Here is a 22476-nt window from a genome sequence, read left to right as displayed (position 1 = left end):
GTCAATGAAAGGATTGTAAATATGGATCAGTAGTTTTAGATTTATCACAATTTGTAGTGGCAAAGATGCGTCTAACTGCAAATGCTCTTATAATGAAAGTTGTACTGTACCATAAATTTACAAAACAGCATCCATATCTAAGTCAGTATGTATGAAAAAACAAACATGAGGAAAGCAAACACTTATGTAATAAACTTAAATATAGGTTTACCATCATTCTGAGACTACAGTGCATGAAGGCTTTTAAAAAACTTGATCACTAAGCACATTCTCAAAGGAAATCTCTCTGAGCCATAATTTGACGATTTGAATTCTATAATTTATAAGCACGCTTCAGAGCTAAATCTCCATTTACAGCAACAGCTCTTGAGTGATGTGACCACTATCACACATACACACTGTAAAGAGAAAGTAATTGAATTTAAGGTTAGGTCTACGTAAAAGGCGGAAAACTTCCTGGTAAACTTCCAAAATTCTTTCCACTGTGCCCAGTGTGCAGCTGGCGTACAGTGATGCAGAACACAATTGGAGATGGTGGATTATGGAGCAGAGGGCTGGATAGTTAAAGATGCCACGCTACAGGCAGGGCAGCATTTCATTATTTGCACCTCTGCCAACCAGATGAGATCACGGCTTGAGAATGCCCCAGAATATGGAAATTAAGATTGTTCGATGGTCAGGCAACTCCGCAAATTAGGGGCTTAATTTGGGAGCAGGCATGCAACAGGGATTCGGCAGTAACCGCAGACGGCACTCTGGATAGGACCGGGGCTTTCATGGCGCATGTTGCTGTCGGCGAAAACAGTTTAGGAAACTCGGTGGAACAAATTTGTTGGCCCTCGCTGTGGTATGAGAATGCATATTGCAATTTCTCTGTTGTTCTCACTTTACTATTAAAGAAATCCTTTGTAGTGCCTTGCTTTACACCACCAAGGTTTAATTTGTTTGGCCTTCAGTGATGTGTGGCCGTGATTCAGGCCAACAGCTTGCCAGGTTTGTTCTTTGTCTATTTCAAAGAAAACAGCGATTACTGGATTGGTCTTCTGGGAGGTCTGGCATGGACGTCTTGCATGCATTTCATGGAAGGGTCCTGCCACTGTCAATCCTGCACAGGCTTACAATGGGATGACATACTATGTAAATGGATAAAATATAAGAAAATGACCAGATCTCAGTGTGTTACTCAATTGTTGACCACCCCTCAAGAATTGGCTCAAACAACCACAGTGTGAAAACCCAGACTGTTGCACCACAGAAGAAATATCATGTTTCAATGATGGCACTGGGACAAGATTTTATTAACTTTTATTGTCCGTATTTTAAAATATTTTATACACTGTACATATAAAAATTGTGGAAATTTCCAAAGAATCATAAGAAATGCAAAAAAGTAGAAACTGAAGACCAGAAATGTTTCATTCAGGATAACATTTCTGCTTATAATTTTACCTCCCAGGTCAGTATGAACTTGTTCATCAAATGAAGGGGTGGAGTGATCTCAAACTGCTACTCCTACTCCTTTCTTGATAAGATGTTTGATCTTGTGCGTAGCTCAGGCTAAAACAGTTGCAGTTTCATTAAAAAATATTATACTGATTCTGATTAACTGAAGGTATATATTGTACTGTATGTTATATGAAACTGTAACATGACAGCATTAATAAAGTGTCATGTTAACGTTTTCTTATTCCATGGAAAACAGTGACAAATATTTAACTTCACTTCTCAAATGAAGGAGATCCTTAGAGAATTTCTAGGGCACCACTACAAAAACCCATATAAACTGTTATCATCAATCATTCAGTGACAGTCACCTTTATGTGTGAAACTACCCTGGTGTTTTGAATCAGTTGTGCAGCAGCACACATGCACTGAACAGTGAACTCGTTGGCCTGCTATGTGTGGAACATTGTGCTGTAATTGTGCTACCCAGCTGTCAATTTTAATCCCTCTACGAGCTGATATGATGAAGGAGGACAGATGTGTGTGTGTTTATGTGTGTGTGTGTGTGGTTTTAAATGAAACTCTGAATCGAAATCCACTGCTTAGTTATAGCCCTCTCAAACACACCACTACACCGTCCGTCTTTGTAGCTGATTTTGTCATGGCAGGCGACCTTGTGTTCACACACTCGCCATCGCACACAGCTTCATTACTGATAGAAGTCAGCGGTCATGGTTACTTAACACCACTGAACAGAGCTGCACATGGGCCAATGAATCGATCAGACTAATGAAAAGCTGTGAGGGAGGGCTGTCACACAGCTGCTGCAGACTCCATTCTGTCCATGTCTGATGGTTGGACAGCTGCCAGTATTGTGTTAATTTGATAGTATGCAGCGTTCACCCTCTCACTATGCAGTAGAGTTGGTTTTCAGTGATGCTCTCATGGCTGGTTACAGTGTGTGTGTGTGGGTGTGTGTGTCTGTGTCTGTGTGGGTATTGGACTAAACGCAAGTGTTTCACACTTGATTATACACTTATCTACACCAAATACACAGCATTTTAGACATGGATATCAAGAAGGCTAAGACTCTACAGCTATGCTAGCGGCTTTGTTAGGCTGTTCTGTGCCACAGGGGTGCATTGAGCTAAATGCTAATGTCAACATGGTAACATGACAATGGCTGTGTCTGAAATCAATCCCTTGTTCTCTCATTTACTACTCCCTATATAATATAAACTCAGTAGTTTACTCTAAAGTGAGTAGTAAATTGAGATTTATGTCACTTGTTAAGTTTAAAAATTTCAAACAAAATGGCTAAGGTAAATATAGTACACTAGTAAATAGGGAGTAGTTTCAGACACAGCCAATGCTAACATGCTTATGCTAAGGAGATGTAATGTTTACCATGTTCACCATCTCAGTTGAGTGTGTTAGCATGCTAACATTTTCTAATTAGTACGAAACACAAAGTACAGTTGAGTCTTATAGGAATGTAATTAGTATTTGGTCATAAACCAATGGACAATTGGACAATCACAAATTTTATCCGATGACAGATAATTGATGACAGACATTGCCTCTTTTGAATCTCTTATCGCAACAACTAATAATTACTAAGTGAAGTTGTATGAAGTTTGGACTAATTTTCTGATTTATCTAAAGGAAGGAACCTAACAGGAAGTAAATATTCCTACAATGTGCTACCCCATTTATTGATAAATGGTGCCCCCTTATTTTTTTGATTTTTCATTTGTCTCCACAGTTTACTGTTTTTTTTCTTACTAATAAGTAATTGTAGCTAATTCTGTTTTCCCAGTTTTATTTTGTTTTGTTTTGTTTGTTTTGTTTTATTCTGTCTGTTCTGTTATTGACTTTTTCGTTGATTTACTGAAATAAGTGGTCTTGTGTTTCATTATGTTATATTAAAAAAGTTAATAAAACACTTTAATTACAAAAAAAAGAAAGAAAACCTGGACCTGCTGGTGGTCAGGAAAAGTCAGGGGGTCACCAGAGTCAGTAGGTTTCATCCTCAGGGGACCATGAATGTCTGTACAAAATATCATGGCAGTCCATCCTCTAGTTGTTGAGATATTTCACTCTGGACAAAGGTGGTCCAACAGACTGACATTACCATCCCTCGAGTCTGCTAGCTGGCATGGCTAAAAATGTTGTTTAAAGGGGTTTTAAAGGAAAAAGTAAACTCTCCTCTCCTCTATGGTTATATTTCATATACACAATAGCTTTGACAGGCAAGATTTTCCCTGAATAAATGGATGAGGCATAAAATTGCCTTATTGCATTTATCATACAAGGTGTAGTATTAAATATGTGTGTAATTTTAACTTGTTGCCCCAGTGCAGCACATTGACCACAGATAGAATATCTTCATTTAATATGTTCCTGATTCATTTATCCTGCTCAAATCTCTACATATAAGCTTGCGCTTCTACTCCTGCCCAGATGGTTTCTTAAGGCCCCCTACCCCTGCCCTCAAATTGTAATTAATAACCTTTAGAAGCTGCTCTTAGTTGGAAACTACTGTAAATCATGGATTTAGTCAATCTGCTTTTGAACCTAAGGTCAGACAGAGGGACAGAGATGGAGAAGATGGATGATTTGGGAAACTAACTCAGTCTCATCCAGTGAAAATGTGATTTGGTCATGATTGTCCACCCCTGCTTTCTTGAGTTTCACACTCTTACATAACCTCCCCGCCTGCGTTACATGCTGGAATCAGCTATAACAAAGGGCCAAGGCCATCCGTCATGGGCAGAGGCAGTAGTAGGGAAAACAAGTGGCTTTTTTGTATTTAAGTGGGTGTGATGGAAGATGCAAACTGGGTGGATGTCTTGAAGCGGGGCTATTATGTCAAAGCTGAATCCAGCTGAAGCCTCCCAGCTGCTTCTTCTTGTTTCACTCGTTGGAAGGAGAGCTTGGACCAACACAGCTAGACGACAGCGGAATATTGAAAAGAACTTGACGATTTAGGACCCAAATCCATGTCAGTGCTTTTCAGTTATTTTATTTAATAGTGATGAACTACTACATCTACTTACATCTACATCATTCTGTTGATTTTATTGTAAACATTAAGCAATGAACATTACAGACTTGTATGTCATGTGCTCTCATCTCTGTTTCTATATCTTCCCAACCATTGCGCTTCACTAAACAGCTTTTAGTTCAACACTCAAATCATGCAGTTACATCCCCTGTGTGCTTTGTATAGAAACTTCTGCAGGAAAAGCTGGCATGTTTAAGGAAATGACATGTGATGTGACCGGATGTGGTCTTCCCTCCACTGCTCTGTAACTCTGCCCTCACTGAAATCACTGTGGGAACCCATGTGGGCCTGCCAGTGTTTCCTGCTGCTGGAGTATACTGTAAGAACCGAAGGGTCAGGAGTGTCAAGTCTCCTCTTGGACACTTGGGAGGTGTAACTTTATTTTTAGAAAGCCTGCTTCAAGTTGTTTTGACAGGAGTACAAATCTAGCAACATCGCTAAATTAGAATGACATTTTCTGCTTGCTTGTTTCTCTCCTTTGACCAGATAAAAAGGGACTAAAGAGGAACTTTGTAGTCTGCTGATTTTCTGTTTCAGATCTTTACTGTTGTGCTGCTACACTAAAGAAGGATCCCTTTAACTTTCCAATCAAGGATTTCAGTCACATAACTACCACAGAGGGAAAAGCATGGAGAATCAATGAAGCGCGAAGTGGCTGTGGTATATGTATCGTATTAAGCAAAAACACTTTTGATTTTGTGGTTTTGCAGTATGTTCTGGTACTGGCGTTGTCACTGTGCTCCATGCTGTTCTCCGAGCTGTCAGAGCTCTTTTGAGGGCCTCATTAAAAACCTCCACATTAAATATAATAGCAGTCGTTACCTGAGCGGGAAAACCGCACCACGTCTGGTGCACAGATTAATTTTAGTGGTGAGGCTATTTTTATATAGGGATGTCTCCCCGCTGGCTAATGGGATACAAAGGCCTCAGCACTGGATTTCATAGCTCCATCTGTTTGTATTGTAAGTCAGGAGATGTCGGCTTTTAGGGTGTCCCGCTGCATCATTAGCTCCCCTCTAAAGCAGAAACTTCATGATGTGTCATGTGGCCCCACACATGGTCAGCAGGTGGACTAACCTGTCTACTTAGCAGGAAATATGCTACTTGCTAATGTTGCTCACTTGGACCGGTCAAGCGCTCAGGTTGCAGTAAGTTTGTGGTCAGCACAGGAGTGAAGAACTTTGATTTATTGTAAGGGCACAGCCGGTGTGACCATTACAGTATTTGGTCTCTGTTTGTGTTGCAGGCTGATATCTTGTGGTCAGAAGGGATTCTCACAAAAGCCAGAGGACAGTTGAAGAAAAATGGCTGGTGACAACTATGGTGTAAAATGATCGATGATAACCTCTTTAGATGAGTTATCCTGTTGTGTTCTACTGAGAAACCATGTGACCCAGCCTGTACAGTAAGGCAGTGGGCTCTAAAAACCTAAGATTCCCTCTCAGACACCTTTTCTTGTTTTTGCTTGTTCTTTTTAAAGCTGCCCTAATGAATATTTTTCTATGAATAATGGATCAAATGACTGTGTGTAATGTAGCAAACCCACAGAGAATTATGATCCAACTCTGCAGTTTTTTTGGCCTGCAACTTTACTGCTTTGATTCACTCACCGCTCTCATCAAACTGGTTTCCACCCACAGCAGGCAGCTGTTTCTCCAAGAAAAAACTATATAAAGGCACTGCTTCCTGCCCATCACCAAAACAGCAGACAGACAAAGTTAGTGACTAACTGGTGAACATAGCGAAGCGTTTAGCAGAAATGATCCAGATGTTTCCCTCAGGAGTTGGTGGAGACCATACTGTATAAAATATTACTGTTTAGGGATTCAGCAACTAGTTACAATCCTGTGTTTGGTCCTTATTCTTTTCATGCTGTGCTATCTTCAAAAATGAATGTCAATAAAATAGTTTACACCACTCATGAATGCATAAAATATATTTATTAAACATGGTGTAGAAAAAACTATTATACATATTTACAAAGCCTTTAAAAGTGACCTCATGTTGTATATGTCATTTTACATTTTCAGTGATGGGGTCACATTGGCAGTATTTATGACAGACATTAACAGTTAAGTCTGTGGGGTGTCGATGTCTTGCTGACTGCTTCCTGTCAGGTGATGACAGCAACACCTAAAGGAAGATATAAGATAGACATAAACAGTCAGAACAAAAACACCCGATGGTGATTCAGTGTTTTGTTGATTAATGTTACAGTATATGGCAGGCTGAAGTCCAGCCATGAGTCGCGGCACTACAATGTACGTCACTAGCTTACGTCTAAGGCATGGCTTGCTTGCGTCTTCAAGTGCTGTTTACTAACCCAGCACTGAAAACAGTGGCCATTTGAAATTTTTATTGCTCTGCTTTGACAGAATAGTGTTGGGCTTTTGCAACATAACCTGCATCATCAAAACCTCCTCTACTTTTCAGTAAATTTTCAGAGTCTGCAAATTGAGAATTACTGAAATTCTTCAACTGCTTTGTTAGATTTTTCCACATTACAATAAAAAGGGGTTTTACAGTCCTTTTGGATTTTATATTTTTTCCAACCTAAGAATAGGTATTAATGGGCACATACCGTACAGTATAAAAGTAAATTTTTGAAAATTTGACCATAGCACTTAAAGTGGTCAGCAATTCAACAAACATTATTAACACAAGTATTATGCAGTATAACTGTAAAACAGTATACTTAACAAAGTACCTGAAATTATTTGACCTTTACAGCCATTTCTCTTACAAAAAAAATTAGTATGAACTAGTAGCTCTCACCTCTTTCTTCTCATTTGCTATCTTGAAGACCATCAAGGCAAAAATATCCTCCATGTGTTGTACGAGCCTCCAAGTTCCCAGCAGGTGTCAAGTCTGTCTTCATCAGCAGTCCATCCAGTTTTTTTGTTCATTATCCTCCTCCTAATGTACAACCTGCTCCTTACAAAGGCCATCTCTGGAGGATACCAGTCTTTGGAGCTCCTCTTCCTCACACTTTGATATTTTTGGGCTTTGTCACCTTGTCTACATCTGCACTGGACAGATGGGACGCTGTGATGTTCAGGTGAAATGGTTGATTCCACTGCCATGGCGACTGACAAGCACGAGTAAACCCCTTGCATGAGAATCTGCTCTTGCTTGTGTCTGCTGTTTAAACAGTACTGTAGAGCCTGTCATACAGTGAGTGGAGTGAAGAAACTGTGCTGCTGCAAGCCAAGTGCTCAATGGTCAAAGTCTTGTTTTTATTGAGGATGTTGACGCCATCAGCCCTCTTATCCTCTCTGTCTCAAGTTTACAAGACGTCAGGGCCCAATAGAATTGTCTTTTATCATATTATGTGACGTCTGTATGATCCTCTTCTTTTGTAGATAATGACTGACACATCCACATATGGCCATTCAACTCATCCTCATGACAATGATATGAAAAATTATGAAATGTCTTCTCCTTTTTGTATAACCCATATAAAGCAGTTATAGCTAAACGGATAACCTTTTTTGGACTCTTAGGAGGCAGAGACGGAGTGATTAGCAACACATATGTAGCAATGTGGAGCACCGAACTGCACGATTTGTACTGGTAAACAGAGGAAATACTTAATGCATTGGACTATCTCTTTGAGTTCTTTGCCTCACTGTTGGAGCCCACGATGAAATGAGGAAGCAGAGCCGAAAGAGACTCAACATCATGAAGTCTGCTATTCGGCTTGTGTCATCCCCTTGACTATGTGAGGCAGTAAGAAATGTCTAATTTAAGGTTTTCTGCGTAGATTTCATTTAGATGCTCTGATTTCCTCCCACAGTCCAAAGGCAATACATTTATGCTAGCTCTGTCATAGACCGTCAACCTGCCCAAGGTCTATATTGAAAATTAAGGGGTTTTTTGGCTGCTGGGGGCAGCACAACAAGCTGTAAACATAACATTGACATATAATCACCTTTAAAAATTGCAATTGTGAGCATGCTAACATGCGCACAATGCAAAAACGATTGTTATAGTTATAGATGTTACAGATATTAGCATTTAGCTCAAAGCACTGCTGCTAGCATGGCAGTAGACTCTTGTTTAAAAACAAAATGTAGCAAAGGTTAGCTGTTAATTTGACCAATCACCACTTAATATCAGTATCCTGTGTACAGATGAATAAAAATTCCAGTCGATAATCCAATAAAATGTTCAATTAAACCTGCCTTTCTCTACCATTCTGTACCAGTATCCTGTTTCAATGGGATGTACATCAAATTGATCAAGCAGAATGCTCTAAAAATGCTTTTTCATTGGGACTTTGAAGGGCTGTGTCAAAGAAGTGCTCATGCATCATTAGGAAGACATTAAAATATGAGAGTAACAGAGCGTGAACGCAAAAGGGATGTGATGACAGCGCCAGGAAAATTTTTCATTTTCATCATCAAAGGTAGACTTCCCCCCACCAGAGGCTTCTCATTCCTCATGCTCTTCAAGATGAGAAGTGGTGGGAGTTGAGAAGGGCAGCAATGGAGACAAGTTAAGCTTCTTGCCACTCTTCTCCTCATGCTCACAGGACAGCCTGCACTCAGGAGACAGAGATCAGTAAATCAAGTTGAGAGAAATCTGGCAGAGAAGCCGGGCAGAAGGTACATCTTCAAAGGCTGTTTGAGGAAGAACGTTAAGATAACTAAATAATCCATCAGGAATCAGAGAATGTGATGAAAATGGTGTTTCAGTTTTTGTTTAAGTTTCCCAGAGAGTTTAGTCATGAGCTTTTGCAGTACAGGTATCCTGTGTGAACGGGTGAAGTGAAAATTGTAACCAGGAGTGTTTTTTCCTTCTTTATGCCGAAGGGTGTCTTGTTGCCTAAGACGAGCCAAGACTCTGTCATGGCCTTTATGATTCTTACCTTTATCAGTCACAAAATCCTGGAGTAGCTGAAGCTTTGGTCTGTAATGAGCAAATATTAAGCTAAGCGCATCATAATCCCATAGTTCCTTCATGGTAAGCGGAAAAAATCCTCTCATGGATCGATATGTGGGGGCCAGGAACGGATATGGTGAAAGTACTCAGATAAGAAAAAAGGGCCTCTTTTTCCTAGCTTATGAAAAGAGGAACAGAGAGGGAGAGGAAAAGAACGCCACAATGTTTCCTCTTCCAAAATGTGTTAAGTGAAAGCTCACATAAATCCCCTTGAAAGTGGATTAGCAAAAATATCTTTTCCTCTTAGGTTTCATTCAGACAGGAGCCAGTCTTGAAAAAGGGGTGTCCTTATTTAAACATTGGACGGAATCTTATTAATCAAAGGCAGCAGTGCACGAAACATAAGTCTAGGTTTTGGTCTACTGTAGAACGGTAAAAGTCACTCGCTTTTCACAGTTTCCACCCAAACAGTGGAAGCTGGCACCGCGTTATAGGAAAGCTCAATTATAATATCAGGTTGGTGTTATTACTGTTGATTATGTGCTTTTGAAGACCTGACTTGCCCCTGAGTTCACTTCCTCTCCTCTTCCCCGGTTGAGACGTGCTCTTTGAAATCTAACTCGCCTCAGAGGTTAATGAATCACTGGCCTGGTTCCCTGCTTTACTTTCACCCTTGCCCTTTGTCACAGTGACACAAACATACACACTTACACACATGATTTGAGTCTCACATGTATAGTTTTGGAGACTGGGATGCCTGTTGGAGTTGGTTCTTTCAATTATGGGGCTCTGTCGAACCATGAGTGTGTGTTTTCTTAACCTCTGTCATGTTCATTTCAAATAAACTCAAGCATTGCCTGAGTTAGTGCATGCTTGTACAAAATCTAACACACTCATTACCATAGAGGAAAGAGACTTCATGGTGTGAAAAGGGGGCTACCACCCTCCAGTTGTTCAAATAAATTCCAAATAACAACCATTTCTCTGAATAATTATGTTCATATCATGCAAATTAGTTGTTGTAGTAAAAGTTATGCCATCCAGATCAAGTTTTAAAAAAAAAATCAACAATGATGAAACGTTTGAATGAATCTGCAAACTGTTCACTGCCAATGTATTTATTCGTATCCGCTCCTGGCAACTGAACATTTTTATGATTATATTAAGGCAACTCAAAGCACATGGTTAAACCTTCATTAACAATTCGTAAACACAACATTGACATGCTATCTTAAATAGTTTTCCTGGGTAACATGTTAGCAAACAATAGTCTATTTGCATCTGGCTCATTAGCTGCTAAATGCTCTGTTCACAAGCTAGTAGCTAACTTTATCTTTGTGTCATTTTTTGCTGAGCAAGTTGTGTACAGTGGGTTTATCACTGTTTATTATATGTTTTTTCATTGAAAACAGCTACCTGCTGTGGCTGGAAATAAAGTTTATGAAAGCAGTAAGAGTAAACCAAAACTAAAACAATAAGCTGAAAAGGGCAAAACCGGAGACATGCAATTAAAGGATGTTGTCAGTGCCCTCCACCCCTTTTCCTTACATAATAGTATAACCCAGTGCTTGGACTCTGTTAATATTGAGTCCTCTGCCAGTTCCTAATAGTGTAGTTCAGTGGGGGTGTGCATGATGCTTGACGTTGGCACTGAACAGCCAGCTTGTTTTCTTAGGGAAACCGAGTTTGATAGATCCCTCTTTTAAGACTCCAGTAAGGGAGAGTTTAGCTGTCATGCACCATTAGCCTGTAGTTGAGTCTGGTTCCAGCATATCCCACGTCTTTAAGAAAGATGGATGCAAACTTCAAAATGACAAGAAAATGGTTGTCAGATTTGTCTGGTGTTAAGACACTAAAAGTGTGTGAGAAAATAATTTAGGAGGACGGGCGGCGAAAAATCTCTTGAGTAAGACACAATCAGCATTTCCATCTCAGCTGGGCCTCCATTTAGCCTTGAGCAAGGACATCTGGTCACTTAAGTGGTTTTCAGCACATCTTAGCTGACACACACACACATACACACATACATCAGCAAAGCTTCTATTAATGTTCGTATGCTTGACTTATGTTCGCTTTACCCCTGGCTTGTGGTTGTGTAACATTTTATATTTCAGCGTTGGTGGCAGAGAGGACACGCCTCAGTGCAGCATTAGGCACGTCAGCAGAGATCTCATGTTGTATTCAGACATGCAATAGTGAGCTGTATTTTGATAAAGGTTTCTCATATCAGTCATTTACTTTCCCATGCTAAATTCATGCATGCTTTGGGCTATATTGTTTGGAGGTCTTTAAACTGTTGAGACAATGTAAGAAACATGTGAAATTGCTCCCAGCGATGTATTTTGCCAGTTTCTCACAAGTGTAAGATGAGTTTTTGCACTCATTCTTCTCATTTCTGACTTGCAGGCTCCTACACAGAGCTACTTTTCAGGTTGCTATTAATAATAATAAGTGCAGTTTAACATTTTTTATCTTTTATTCATCTTTTGTGTTACGTTGTTGCTCAACAGCTGCCCCATATGCAGATCCATAACTAACAAAAATGTGCCCGTACATTATGATGGTGGTCATCCAAGGAGGCCAATGCCCACATTTTACTGCAGTGACTTATGTGTTGTTACAAATGCCTCCACAGTCTTAAGTGACTGCAGCTAAGCAGTGCTGAGTGTAGGGCTTTAGACCAGATTTGATTTGTCTTATTTAAGAGTCCACTCTGTGGCTCTTTCCCACAGAAAGCTGGTGTAAGTTTTGCTGCAGTTGCTTAGCAGCAATTTTTTTTGCCCCACAACTAAAATTTGCAACCCCCGACAATGTAAAGAACCACAAGTACCCCAAACCCACATCCCTTGCTCTGCTTCCCTCTGCCTTGGCACAGGCCCAGGAGGCAGGCAGTTGACCGGGTCATTACAGGGTGTTTATGACCCACGGAGAGCAGCTGAGGGCCCGCTCTCTGTGCATCCTTGAGAATGCGGGCCCTGCTGTGTTGCTAATGGGCCCTATCCAAGATGCCCCTCAACCCCCACCCGTCTCCCTGTAGAGATGGGTTACTACGTCTTCTGATATCAGATCCCTTGTGCTGTGAATTCCAGATTCCCCTCATCAAGAGAGACGTGCGGTTGAGAACACAAACCAAAAGAAAACACGCAATATGCTCGGTAAATAATTGCAAACAGAAACAGAAGTTTTTACTACAATTTACTTAAATTTCCCACAATAACTGTTGCTCCAGAATAAAGTCGTGAAATAGATAAATTTGCTGGAACAAAAATAAAAGGTTTATTGCATCACTGTGCTCTGGTTTAGTGGTTCCTTCCTTCTTTTTATTTAGTCCCATACAGAAGAATGGCTAGAAACCATGTTCACAAAACTAATGGATATTGTCATTAAGTGTACAGGTATATTCAGTGACAATACTTCAGACAAGTGACCCATCCTTCATCCTCAGAAATAATTGTTAATACAGTCACATAACATTGCTATTGCCAGATTTATGGAAAACCTAGTATGAGGAAAGTAGAATATTTCAGTCAGGTGCTGGTCAAATGCAGTCACAATGTGAAATACTCAAAATGCCTTGTTTTGTGAAATGAGTTATGCTGTGTGACAAACTCTGTTCTCATTTTTGGCTGGACCGGCCACAGACCATTCCTATAACTCCGAATGTCTGTCACTGACTGATTGACTGACTGACTGACTGACTGATGAAGTTGCACCATTGGTTGGCGGTTGGAGTTTCCCCATTAGCTATTGCTTTTTCAAAATGAATCGGCGCCACAGTTTCAATTATGTCTTCAGGGGGCGTTTACAGTGGAGCCTCGAGCGCAGCTCACAGACTGCTGTCCCGCAATAAGTTTTAAAAACACACATTTACTGACCTAAGTGTCTCACACTGAGGCCCCAACACTGACAAGAGCACCAACCTGCGGATACAAAGAGACGCGACAAATCCATTTTACCAGCCTGCATGGTGGCTGGCAGCTAGTTAGCATGGCTAGCATTGTTAGCATAGCTGTGTTGTGCTGTGTGTAGCCCATAGACCGTATTAAAATAAGGTGTAGCTGCGGTTTTCCGGTTTAACAGCACTATGCTAGGCAGGTGACAGGTGTGTTTACAGTGTGCTCTGAAAGATGTCACTACGCAGATATAAAGTCACACAGCTGACAGACTGTTATCCTAGCATGCTAATCCTACGTAAACATATGGATGAGACCATATGTTTACAGATATCTGCAGACAGAAACAGATGAAAGAGCAGGGGGAGTTAACAGACAATTAGAATAGTTATAATCCTCCGCAGGTTTGTGCAGAGGTGCGGGGTGTGGGCATGTTTATTTGTAACCTCTGTGAAACAATCAGAAAATAACTTTTTATTCCTCTCATTCACTGCTACCACTGCTTGCTCTCCTCATCCACTCTCTAGCTCGCTCGACCACTGCTTCTCTCTCACTCTCTCTCTCTTTCTCTTTCTCTCATCCTTTTTAAAATGAGTCCGGGGTTTAACAACATAGCTGAAATTTACTTTTAACATTATCAAACAAAGAGAAATGTCATCCCCTCTTTCTAGTAATATTTTTGTCCTCCCTCATGGCAGGGTTGTACTTCTCTGATCAGAAGATGTAAAAAAATAAATAAAAATAAAAAAATCAGTTATAATAATCATCCGCTTATAGTGATCAATTTGACACGGACAGACGTGATCACTATAATCGGTTTCCTTTGTACTAGGTTTTGACCTAGTCTTGTTGAATCTTTGATGGTATCTATAAAGGTATGCCCATGATCCACAAAATCACTCATCTGGAGTGAAAACAACCAGATGTTTCAGCAACTTTAGATTTTCATAATATCATAATTTTAAACATGGCTCTATGCTCTTCCTTGCTGCATATTGCGTGAACAAACTAAGTAGAAGGCTGTAAGTGCTGCCTGACCATGTCTGAATGCAAAACTGTTTATACCTGTTCCAAATGGCTGCACTTGAGGGCAGGATGAAAAGCTTGCTGTCATAGCCTCATCTGGCTGCATCACACTGCCTCCTTGATCTTTCTCCAAGAACGTTATAGCTTTTGCATGTCTTCATAGTCTCAACGTAATGAATTTTACAAATGGGGATAACAGTGCACACTCTCTGACTGTCACTCCTCAAAGGCATTCATGGTGTGGTGCTCTGTTGTACACATGAGAAATGACCAGTGACTGAGGCCCTTACTTTCATAGACTTCCAGAGTCCCCTCTGGTCAGCAGTTGCAAAACTTCCATCTTTGGTACCTGTATGCAAACATACATTATCTGTATTGACCTACAGGATACTCATGACTGGATCTTTGTTTTTCAGGTTGCTGTGTGGGCCAATGATGGAGATGCAGTATTCATCAGAGAGTTCACTCTGATTAGAAGAGACCATCTCCCTGAAGAGCCCCTACATGACAGCAGCCAAAAACCAGAAGACCCAGTAAGTGCCTGTTGAGAAGACACTGCTCTTAACGTCGATTATCACAGTGGTGAATTCCACCAGTCTGCTTTTCAGTTTCAGACCTAAACGTCATACTCCAACTTTCTCTCCTTTATAACCTACATAAAGAATAAATGGAAATGTCAGATAAAAACTAAATCAGCCAATAAATCTGTTGCGGTGTGTTTACATAACACACCACACCAGAGGAGTGAGAAATCAGCTATATTACACCTCAGTAATGAATACAAGTGAATGATGATCGTGGGACACTGGGAGTGGAGGTGTAATCTGACTGTGGGTTGACCTAGCTTGATGTGAAACAGGGCAGCACATGCAAACACACACTTAACACTCACAGTAACACACACATACACACACACACACACGTTTCATGTTCTAGGGTGGGGTGGCTTTTTTGCATCACATTACTCCCACTCTGTCGTCACCTTTGATGAGACATTTGTCCGGGCCGTAGCAGTTTTCTTAAGCCGATCTCTCACCCAGATGTTTTATCTAATTGGTGGGAGTGAGAGAGGGGTGAACTGTTGTTGTCACAGAAACTGACGTCTAGCTCGCCTATCTCATCATTCCTTTGTGATGGGATTGGTCCCGGCGCAATTTGAGAGGAATCTGTTAAAATTGATCAAAGGTTTTTGGGCGGTATTACGTTATCGCTAACAGAAATGCAATCTTGAGGTGAATATTGGTGTTGCACTTTTCTGTTTGCTGTAATGACATTATATAATCGACATGATTATACTCAGGTTTTTCTGATTTATACGCTCATAATATATGACCTCCTCAGTCAGGTGAAAGGTGAAAAGTCCTTGTTACACACATCTCACAAGCTTCCATGCTTCAGTAAATGACCCTTTGACCTTAACATATAGAATATTCAGCAGCCTTCGACACCCTTTGAACACTGATCAAATATAGTGACATTTCTTTTGAAACAACAGATCTGCTTGAACTCGCCATCACACTTTAAAGCAGGATCATTAGGCCTTTTTTAACATTGACATGTGCATGATAGCCTCACAGATCAGGCAGAGGTCATTTTCAGTTTTAAGAAGGGGACCAGAGATCATTCACTTTCTTGTTGTTTAGTGTAATACTCATGTTAACTTTGCCCTACCTATATTATATTTGACAGTATATTTGGTTTTTACATGTTGTTATATCCCAAAGGTAGACTTAATGGAAAAACCATTTAAAAAGTCCATTAGAAATGAGGAATTTAAATGCTATGGTACATACTCGCAGTACTGCAGTTAGAAACCACAAACAGCTATCTTTACAGCATTTGGTTTTTATATTGTAACCAAGCAGCAGTGTGATTTATGATACACTGACCTCAACACATTTTTGAATTTGCATCAGCCAGTCATTTTCAAACCAAACATCACAGAAAGGGTATTTATATATCTACTCCCACGTACTGTATTTATGCCATCCAAGCCTCAGTTGCTCTTCTTGAGATTTATTAGAATAAATTTGGTTACATTATTTTTGCCATCAACACACAGGTGCAAAGAAGGTGCCTTAGTAGTGATACAACTTACTCATTAAAGAATTAGTTTGACGTTTAGTTTCAACAGTCACTCTCATTCTGAGACTTAGATTAGAAAATGTCAGTACGCTAAGTATGAATCTTGAGCCAGAAGGTGGTTAGCTTATCTTAGCTTAGCATGAAGACTAGAAACAGGGGGAAATAGCTAGCCTAGCTCGCTCCAAAAATCTGCCTTGAGGCACCTCTGAAGTTCAGTAATGAACACTATGTACTATTTCATTTGTAATGTAAAAATGACAAGTTGTGGCTTTAAGGAGAGTGACATGCTGCAACTATTTCAGCCAACAGCCAACTTCAGCGAATCTGCAGTCATGTAGACAAGTCAGTCAAGTACTGACTGTAGTCAACCCTTAGTGAGGTTGGCATGCAACCAGCAGAGACACTGCACAATAGTATTGGATGGATGGAAAACTGTTTTCCAAGACATACATACACCATGTAACTGCCTCTAAAACAAAAAACTGTAATTTTTACATTGGTGTTTGTGTATGGATTAAACAAATAATATATCATTTGTTTATTTATGAGCTTTAGAGGTGTTGTTAAGTGTATTTTTGAACTTTGAAGAGAACCAGTCTCCCCCTGCTTCCTGTCTTTATGCTAAACTAGGCTAATTGCACCCTGGCTCTAGCTCCAGATGAAAGTGGTATCAATCTTCTTATCCAACTATTAAAAAGAAAACAACTATCCAACTATTAAAAAGAAAACAAATATCTGAATGTTCTAAAATGTTGAACTAAACCACTGTTATTGGTGTAAATATTTACCTTTTAAAGAAGAATAACACTTAATTTCTTGAAATTGTTGTAATCACTGCAATTTTCACTTCTGTCTCTGTTGGACAGAATCATGAAAGAAAGCCATTCTTTGACCCTTTAAAATCTGGTGCCATGATAATACAGAAAAGATGAAGGAGACTGACAGTGATCGAGGGTGACTTTTATGAGATATTCAGGGTCAGAACTGAGTTATTACTATTATCTCACATTCATTTGGATGACAGGACAGTTTTTTTCAATTGAATATCACCCAGGCCTTCTTTTGCTACATGCATCATTCTAACATGTCTTCAAACGAGGAGCCTGCAGACTCCCAGGAGCCACACTTGTGATTCCTTTCAGCATTCAGTCGATTTTGGTCTCTACTCGCCTGTAGCGCTGTTCTATGTTGGATCTTGGTTCAATATTAAGCTTGATTCGAAGCCAAGACAAACGCAGCTTAATTAGCAAGCGACCCAGGAGGCGGATCTCAGACTCCAAAGTGTATTCGCTTTCTCTTGTTTAACTTTCATGAGTATGTGCCAGGGTCGGTTGGTGGGCAATAAGACTGACCTCCCCAGCACCCTTTACTCCGTCCCCCAAGAGGGGCACAGATGAATTGTTCTCTCCAAAGGAAAGTGTTTTTCCTGGCAGCCTCACTACGAGCTACTTCGATGGAATAGAGCTGTCTTATACAGCTAAGGCCTAACATACCTTTGTAAATTAACCAATATTTATTATGTGATGGCAAGCATGCACTGTAGAGCTTCAACAGCATTCATAAACAAATATTAAGTGAGTCTATTGGGTTCTTGCATCAAAGTGTGCGGGGGGTCTGACGGCTGAAATGTTGGCCGCCGAGTCTGAGAAAGTCTTTTTTTCCTCTGTAACATGACTGAATGAGTAAGACTGTGAAGGTAAACAGAAAAGCTGGTCATAAATCTAGCTATGTACAACTATTCCCACTCATTGTTTGGCCATGAATGAATTTTTCCAGCATGTTAGTTTGATTTGCTGTAGTTTTGAGAGCTGCAACCTGTAAAACTTCTTTTTAAATAGTGACATGCTCTTTGTTAAGCTTTGTTTAAGTGTCAGATTTATTTAAATAAACTATTTTAGAATTTATCCACTGCAGGTGGAGTTTATAAGTTTGTAGTCTAACAGAACAGAACAAGTATTCTAAACTTGTAAGCATTTCACATTACACATGGTCATTCAAACCATTTTTAATATAAAAAGTATCGATCAGTGTAGCTTTAATGTAATAAAGCATTTACTCAACTACTTGGTTGCATCCCAGAACTTGACTTGAGCTCTAACGACTACTTATATTTCTAAAAATGAAATGCTGTATATCATATAGTAAAGGAAGTGGACACATTTTTTTAAAATGACTCATGCAGATGTATAACAGTAGAGACTTACAGAAGGACATTGTTTATATTGAGTTCCTTTGCTCTGTAAACCATCTTATGCTACTCTGTGGGGCAGGATGCACTGATTGCTGCTCTGGGTCACATGATGTGTTGTTCACACTAATAATGGCCAGCATATTATGGGTTGAGACAGTCTAGTGGTTGGTAATGACAGTCATTAGAGCCCCGCTCTTAAGCAATGACTTGAGGCCCAGTGTGAGGACACTTCCACTTTGCCTGCCTTTGCATGTTTCACGGAATGGCGGTTATGTCCTCTTCCACTGTTGTTTTATTTTCCTCACCTTTTCCTCTCTCGCATCTTTTTGTTCGATGTTGTGTTAGATGTCTCTTTCTCTTTGTGCCCTCTGTCTTTCTCACTTAATCACATGCCAAGCAATTCAGGCCTTAATGTTTTTACATGCTCAATTGCACTTGAGGCAGCAACAGTCAGGGGAATTTTTTTCCTTTTAAAGAACCTTCAGGGTGAACAAGTGCCGAGACGGTTCCACCTTTTGGCAGGGTGTCATGGTTCGGAGTAATTGGGGTTGGGCGAGTGGGGCCAAGGGCCAGTTGGGGTGGCAAGCAGGGAGTGCACTCGGTGGCCCAGGCAGCAGCAGCTCCCAGAGAAGAGGCCCATCGCTCAGCTGCATGCTGCCTTGGCAGCTGTGTTTTGCATGTAGCGCCAGGTGGAAAGGGCAACGGTCTTGCACAATTAAACACTTCATTTGTCTTCATTAAAAGGATGGGTATGTTAGTTCTGGCAGTTGACAAGGATGTTTAGGCTCAAGTGTTCTTTCCACTACGTGCCGTTCCTCCTGGTGTTACACCGCACCAAGTTAAAGCTTCCTATAGTCAATGTATATACCCCTTATAAGTGCACATTTAGTGTTTCTCAGCGAAATGCATTGTAGGTCTAACAAATGCGTTAAGTGAATTTCCTTCCTCACAAAACCTATGCAAAGGAAAAAAAAAAATTCAAATTATACTTTGTTTACGTTCATGTTTGCTTGCTTACCTCTTCACTGCCTGTTGGCGCATTGATACATACATTTGTTAGCACGTTACCGCCACCAGCTGTAGATCAATACAATAGTGTGAAACCATTGGCAGGATGTGAATTGAGCAGTTAATAACCCCTAAAAACCAAGCAGGTAGGTCCCGGTCTGAAAAGTGAAACCAATGTGGAATTGACTTAAACCTGCATTCTTTCTAATGGCCAGCAGGGGGCAACTCCACTGGCTGTAAAAAGAAGTCCGACTGTATAGAAGTCTATGAGAAAATGACCTTACTTCTCACTTGATTTATTACCTCATTAAAATCTTTCCTAATGAGTTAATGTCCTGATTCGCTAGTATTAAGTCTTCAATGCATCATGATGTTCATTTTGTAAATTATGGCCACGTTTAGAGTAATATAGATGATAAAGCAGCACCATGGCAACAATGTTGATTACGTAACATAACCACGGCGTAACCCCAGATTCACAAAGTATAGGCGTAGCTGCTGCTGTTTTACAGTGTGTTTTCAGTTCATTAAAAATTTTTTATAACATTTTGGTCACCTAAAAAAGTCTTGTTAGTTAGTTAGTTAGTTAGCGTTATCACTGTTAACCATAGATTGTAAATGCGCTGTGTTGACCAAGCTAGCAGCTAGCACTATGGTCAGCTCCACCCTCTCGTCCAAATACGGTCACCTCTGGCTCCAAAAATCAAACATGGCAATGGTGAAATCCAAGATGGCAATGGTGAAATCTTTAAACCCGAGGCTTCAAAACTGCAGTGCACAAACCAATGGGTGACATCACAGTGACTACGTCCATATTTTGTACAGTCTATGCTAAAAACACAGCTCCACAGCACTACTACTGGTCAAAAACTCCACAGGGTACCTTTAACTTATATATGGTGCAGATCAGGTTATGTTCAAGCTGTCAAATACAAACATGTAAAAATACAGACAAACCGAAATTTGTGTCATCAACCTTCCTTTGCACTTTGGTGCACAGATAGAAAGAAGTGAAAAATCTTCAAAAGGGGAAAAACAATGTGCAGATATTAATGGGGCTCTCTTTTTATTGACTTTTAAATATGAATACATTACTGTACATGCAGGCACACTAAATACATGCAGTGGATCAGAGAAATATCCACTTAATGCTGTCATGGACACACGTGAAGCCTATTTTTTGATACATTTATACAGTTTCCACTCAGCTCTTCTCTCTGTTAATGAAAAGCACAATATGTCCCTATCACTGTCTTGTGAAATCATTGTTTTTACTCATATTTATTCATTATCATAGTTGTTTTCTTTAGAGAAATCAGCGGCTCTGGATCTATTCATGTTGCATGCGATTGACTCGGCTGTTTATTAGAACCACTGCCTCTATGTGAAGCAAACCATGCTGTAGTTGGATTGGAAAATCTTGGGTTGAAAGGACGAGTTAATAACTGCTTTTGTGATGCCAGTTAGCTATGAGTGCCAGTGTTTGTTTTTGCATAGCCAGCTATCTGAAAGATACCCTGATGCTGCTGAAAGTTGTTTGCAAGACACTTTTTGCACTCCAACTGACATGCATTGTACGTTTAAAAACAAGAAATAGAAAGGAAGAAGCAGGCGTGCAGTGAATTAGGAGATATTTGCCTTCCTGACTTGTGCGCTTTGGCTCGCTGACTGGTGTTTGGCACATGTGAGTGCTGTTTGGAGGCTTGGTCCCAGTGCTCTTGAAGAAAGTGCTGAGTGCTGGTGAATGTGGTGTAAAGCCACGTGGCTTTGGACTGAGGATCTTTCTCTCACCCCTGTGTTTGTTCCATCAACATATGTGTTCAGTAAAGCCTTGGCCCTCACGGTGCAGCAGCGAATATCTCCCCCCTGTTTGATGTGGTCTCACATCAGTGCACTGCGGGTACTGGAGTGGTGCTGCTGAGGTAATACCACCAGGGACAGGACCTCACCACAACACCCACATAACAAATGTGGGTGTGTGTGAATGTACGCAGCCAGTAGTGTAGTAGTATGTTGCTGGCTACTGTTGCACGCACACTCCCTTCTGCAGAGCCTCTTGCACAGTGTACCCTCATGTAATCCCATAGTTGTTTGTATTTGCACGCTGACATGTGCATATACTGTGTTATGAAATAGGGGAATACATATGTTTGTGATTTCTGCGCCTTTGCCTTCAACACTATCACATGTCACTTTGCACATGCACAGCATCCAAAACTATGTCTTTGATTAATGGGTAAGAACCCCCTCCCCTTCTTCTTCCCCCATCATCCTCACACTCTTCTCTCCTCACCTTCTGCAGTATCTGCTCCTCCTCAGCGTGTGAAGGCACGCACACATTTTCTGTGCGAGTGATTGATTTCTAATTGTTTACATTTCAGGTCGCACTCCCTGTTGCAGATGTTTGTATTCTACTCCGTGTTCGGCATGCGTTTACACAGGCATGCGCAGACACAAACAGAGACACACTTGTACAATAGGGATGTGTTGATGCCAAAAAGTTTCATCCAGGAATTTTTGGATGTTTTAGCTCTGGGTTTTGGCACTGCACATGCTAATTGCCTCCAAGTGGAGGCGATTGTTACTATTAAGCCTCTTATTGTTTGGTTCTGTGTGTGGCGCGTGGGAGAGATCATTCAGGGCCTTTGCCATGAATGTGGTTTAATTCTGGTTGAATAAGAGGGTAATAAGAGAAATTAAATTTTGCTGCAGTTACAATGAAATTGCAGCCAAACAATAACATCTCAATCTAACAAGTTCTTGTTCTGGATATGAATCCCCCACCCAAACTCTTGGACTCTTGCTGTTGGAGATGTTTGCTCTGAAATCAAAATGTGTCTCATTGTTTTCAAGTTGTTTTCCACCTTGTGGTTTTTGAC

At 40.4% G+C, this 22476-nt stretch overlaps 1 protein-coding gene and 1 long non-coding RNA gene across 5 annotated transcripts in view; one reads left to right on the top strand and one right to left on the bottom strand.

Moving 5' to 3' along the window:
- The window catches only part of LOC122973338 (ADAMTS-like protein 1), a 102917-nt gene that overhangs the window by 28007 nt on the left and 52434 nt on the right, over positions 1–22476 (top strand). For all 4 annotated transcript variants that reach the window (XM_044340766.1, XM_044340767.1, XM_044340768.1 and 1 more), the window contains one exon: positions 14730–14846. In XM_044340766.1, coding sequence (XP_044196701.1) covers positions 14730–14846 — 117 coding nt within the window. The remainder of the gene's footprint in view (positions 1–14729; positions 14847–22476) is intronic.
- On the bottom strand, positions 6432–8212 carry LOC122973351. Its single transcript, XR_006399989.1, has 2 exons — positions 7286–8212; positions 6432–6643 (listed from the first exon to the last, which is right to left on the bottom strand). It is a non-coding gene; the product is annotated as an uncharacterized LOC122973351 (long non-coding RNA).

Source organism: Thunnus albacares, chromosome 22 (genome assembly GCF_914725855.1).
Source record: "Thunnus albacares chromosome 22, fThuAlb1.1, whole genome shotgun sequence".
In the NCBI taxonomy this organism is placed as follows: domain Eukaryota; kingdom Metazoa; phylum Chordata; class Actinopteri; order Scombriformes; family Scombridae; genus Thunnus; species Thunnus albacares.
This window is presented reverse-complemented; position numbering and strand designations above follow the sequence as displayed.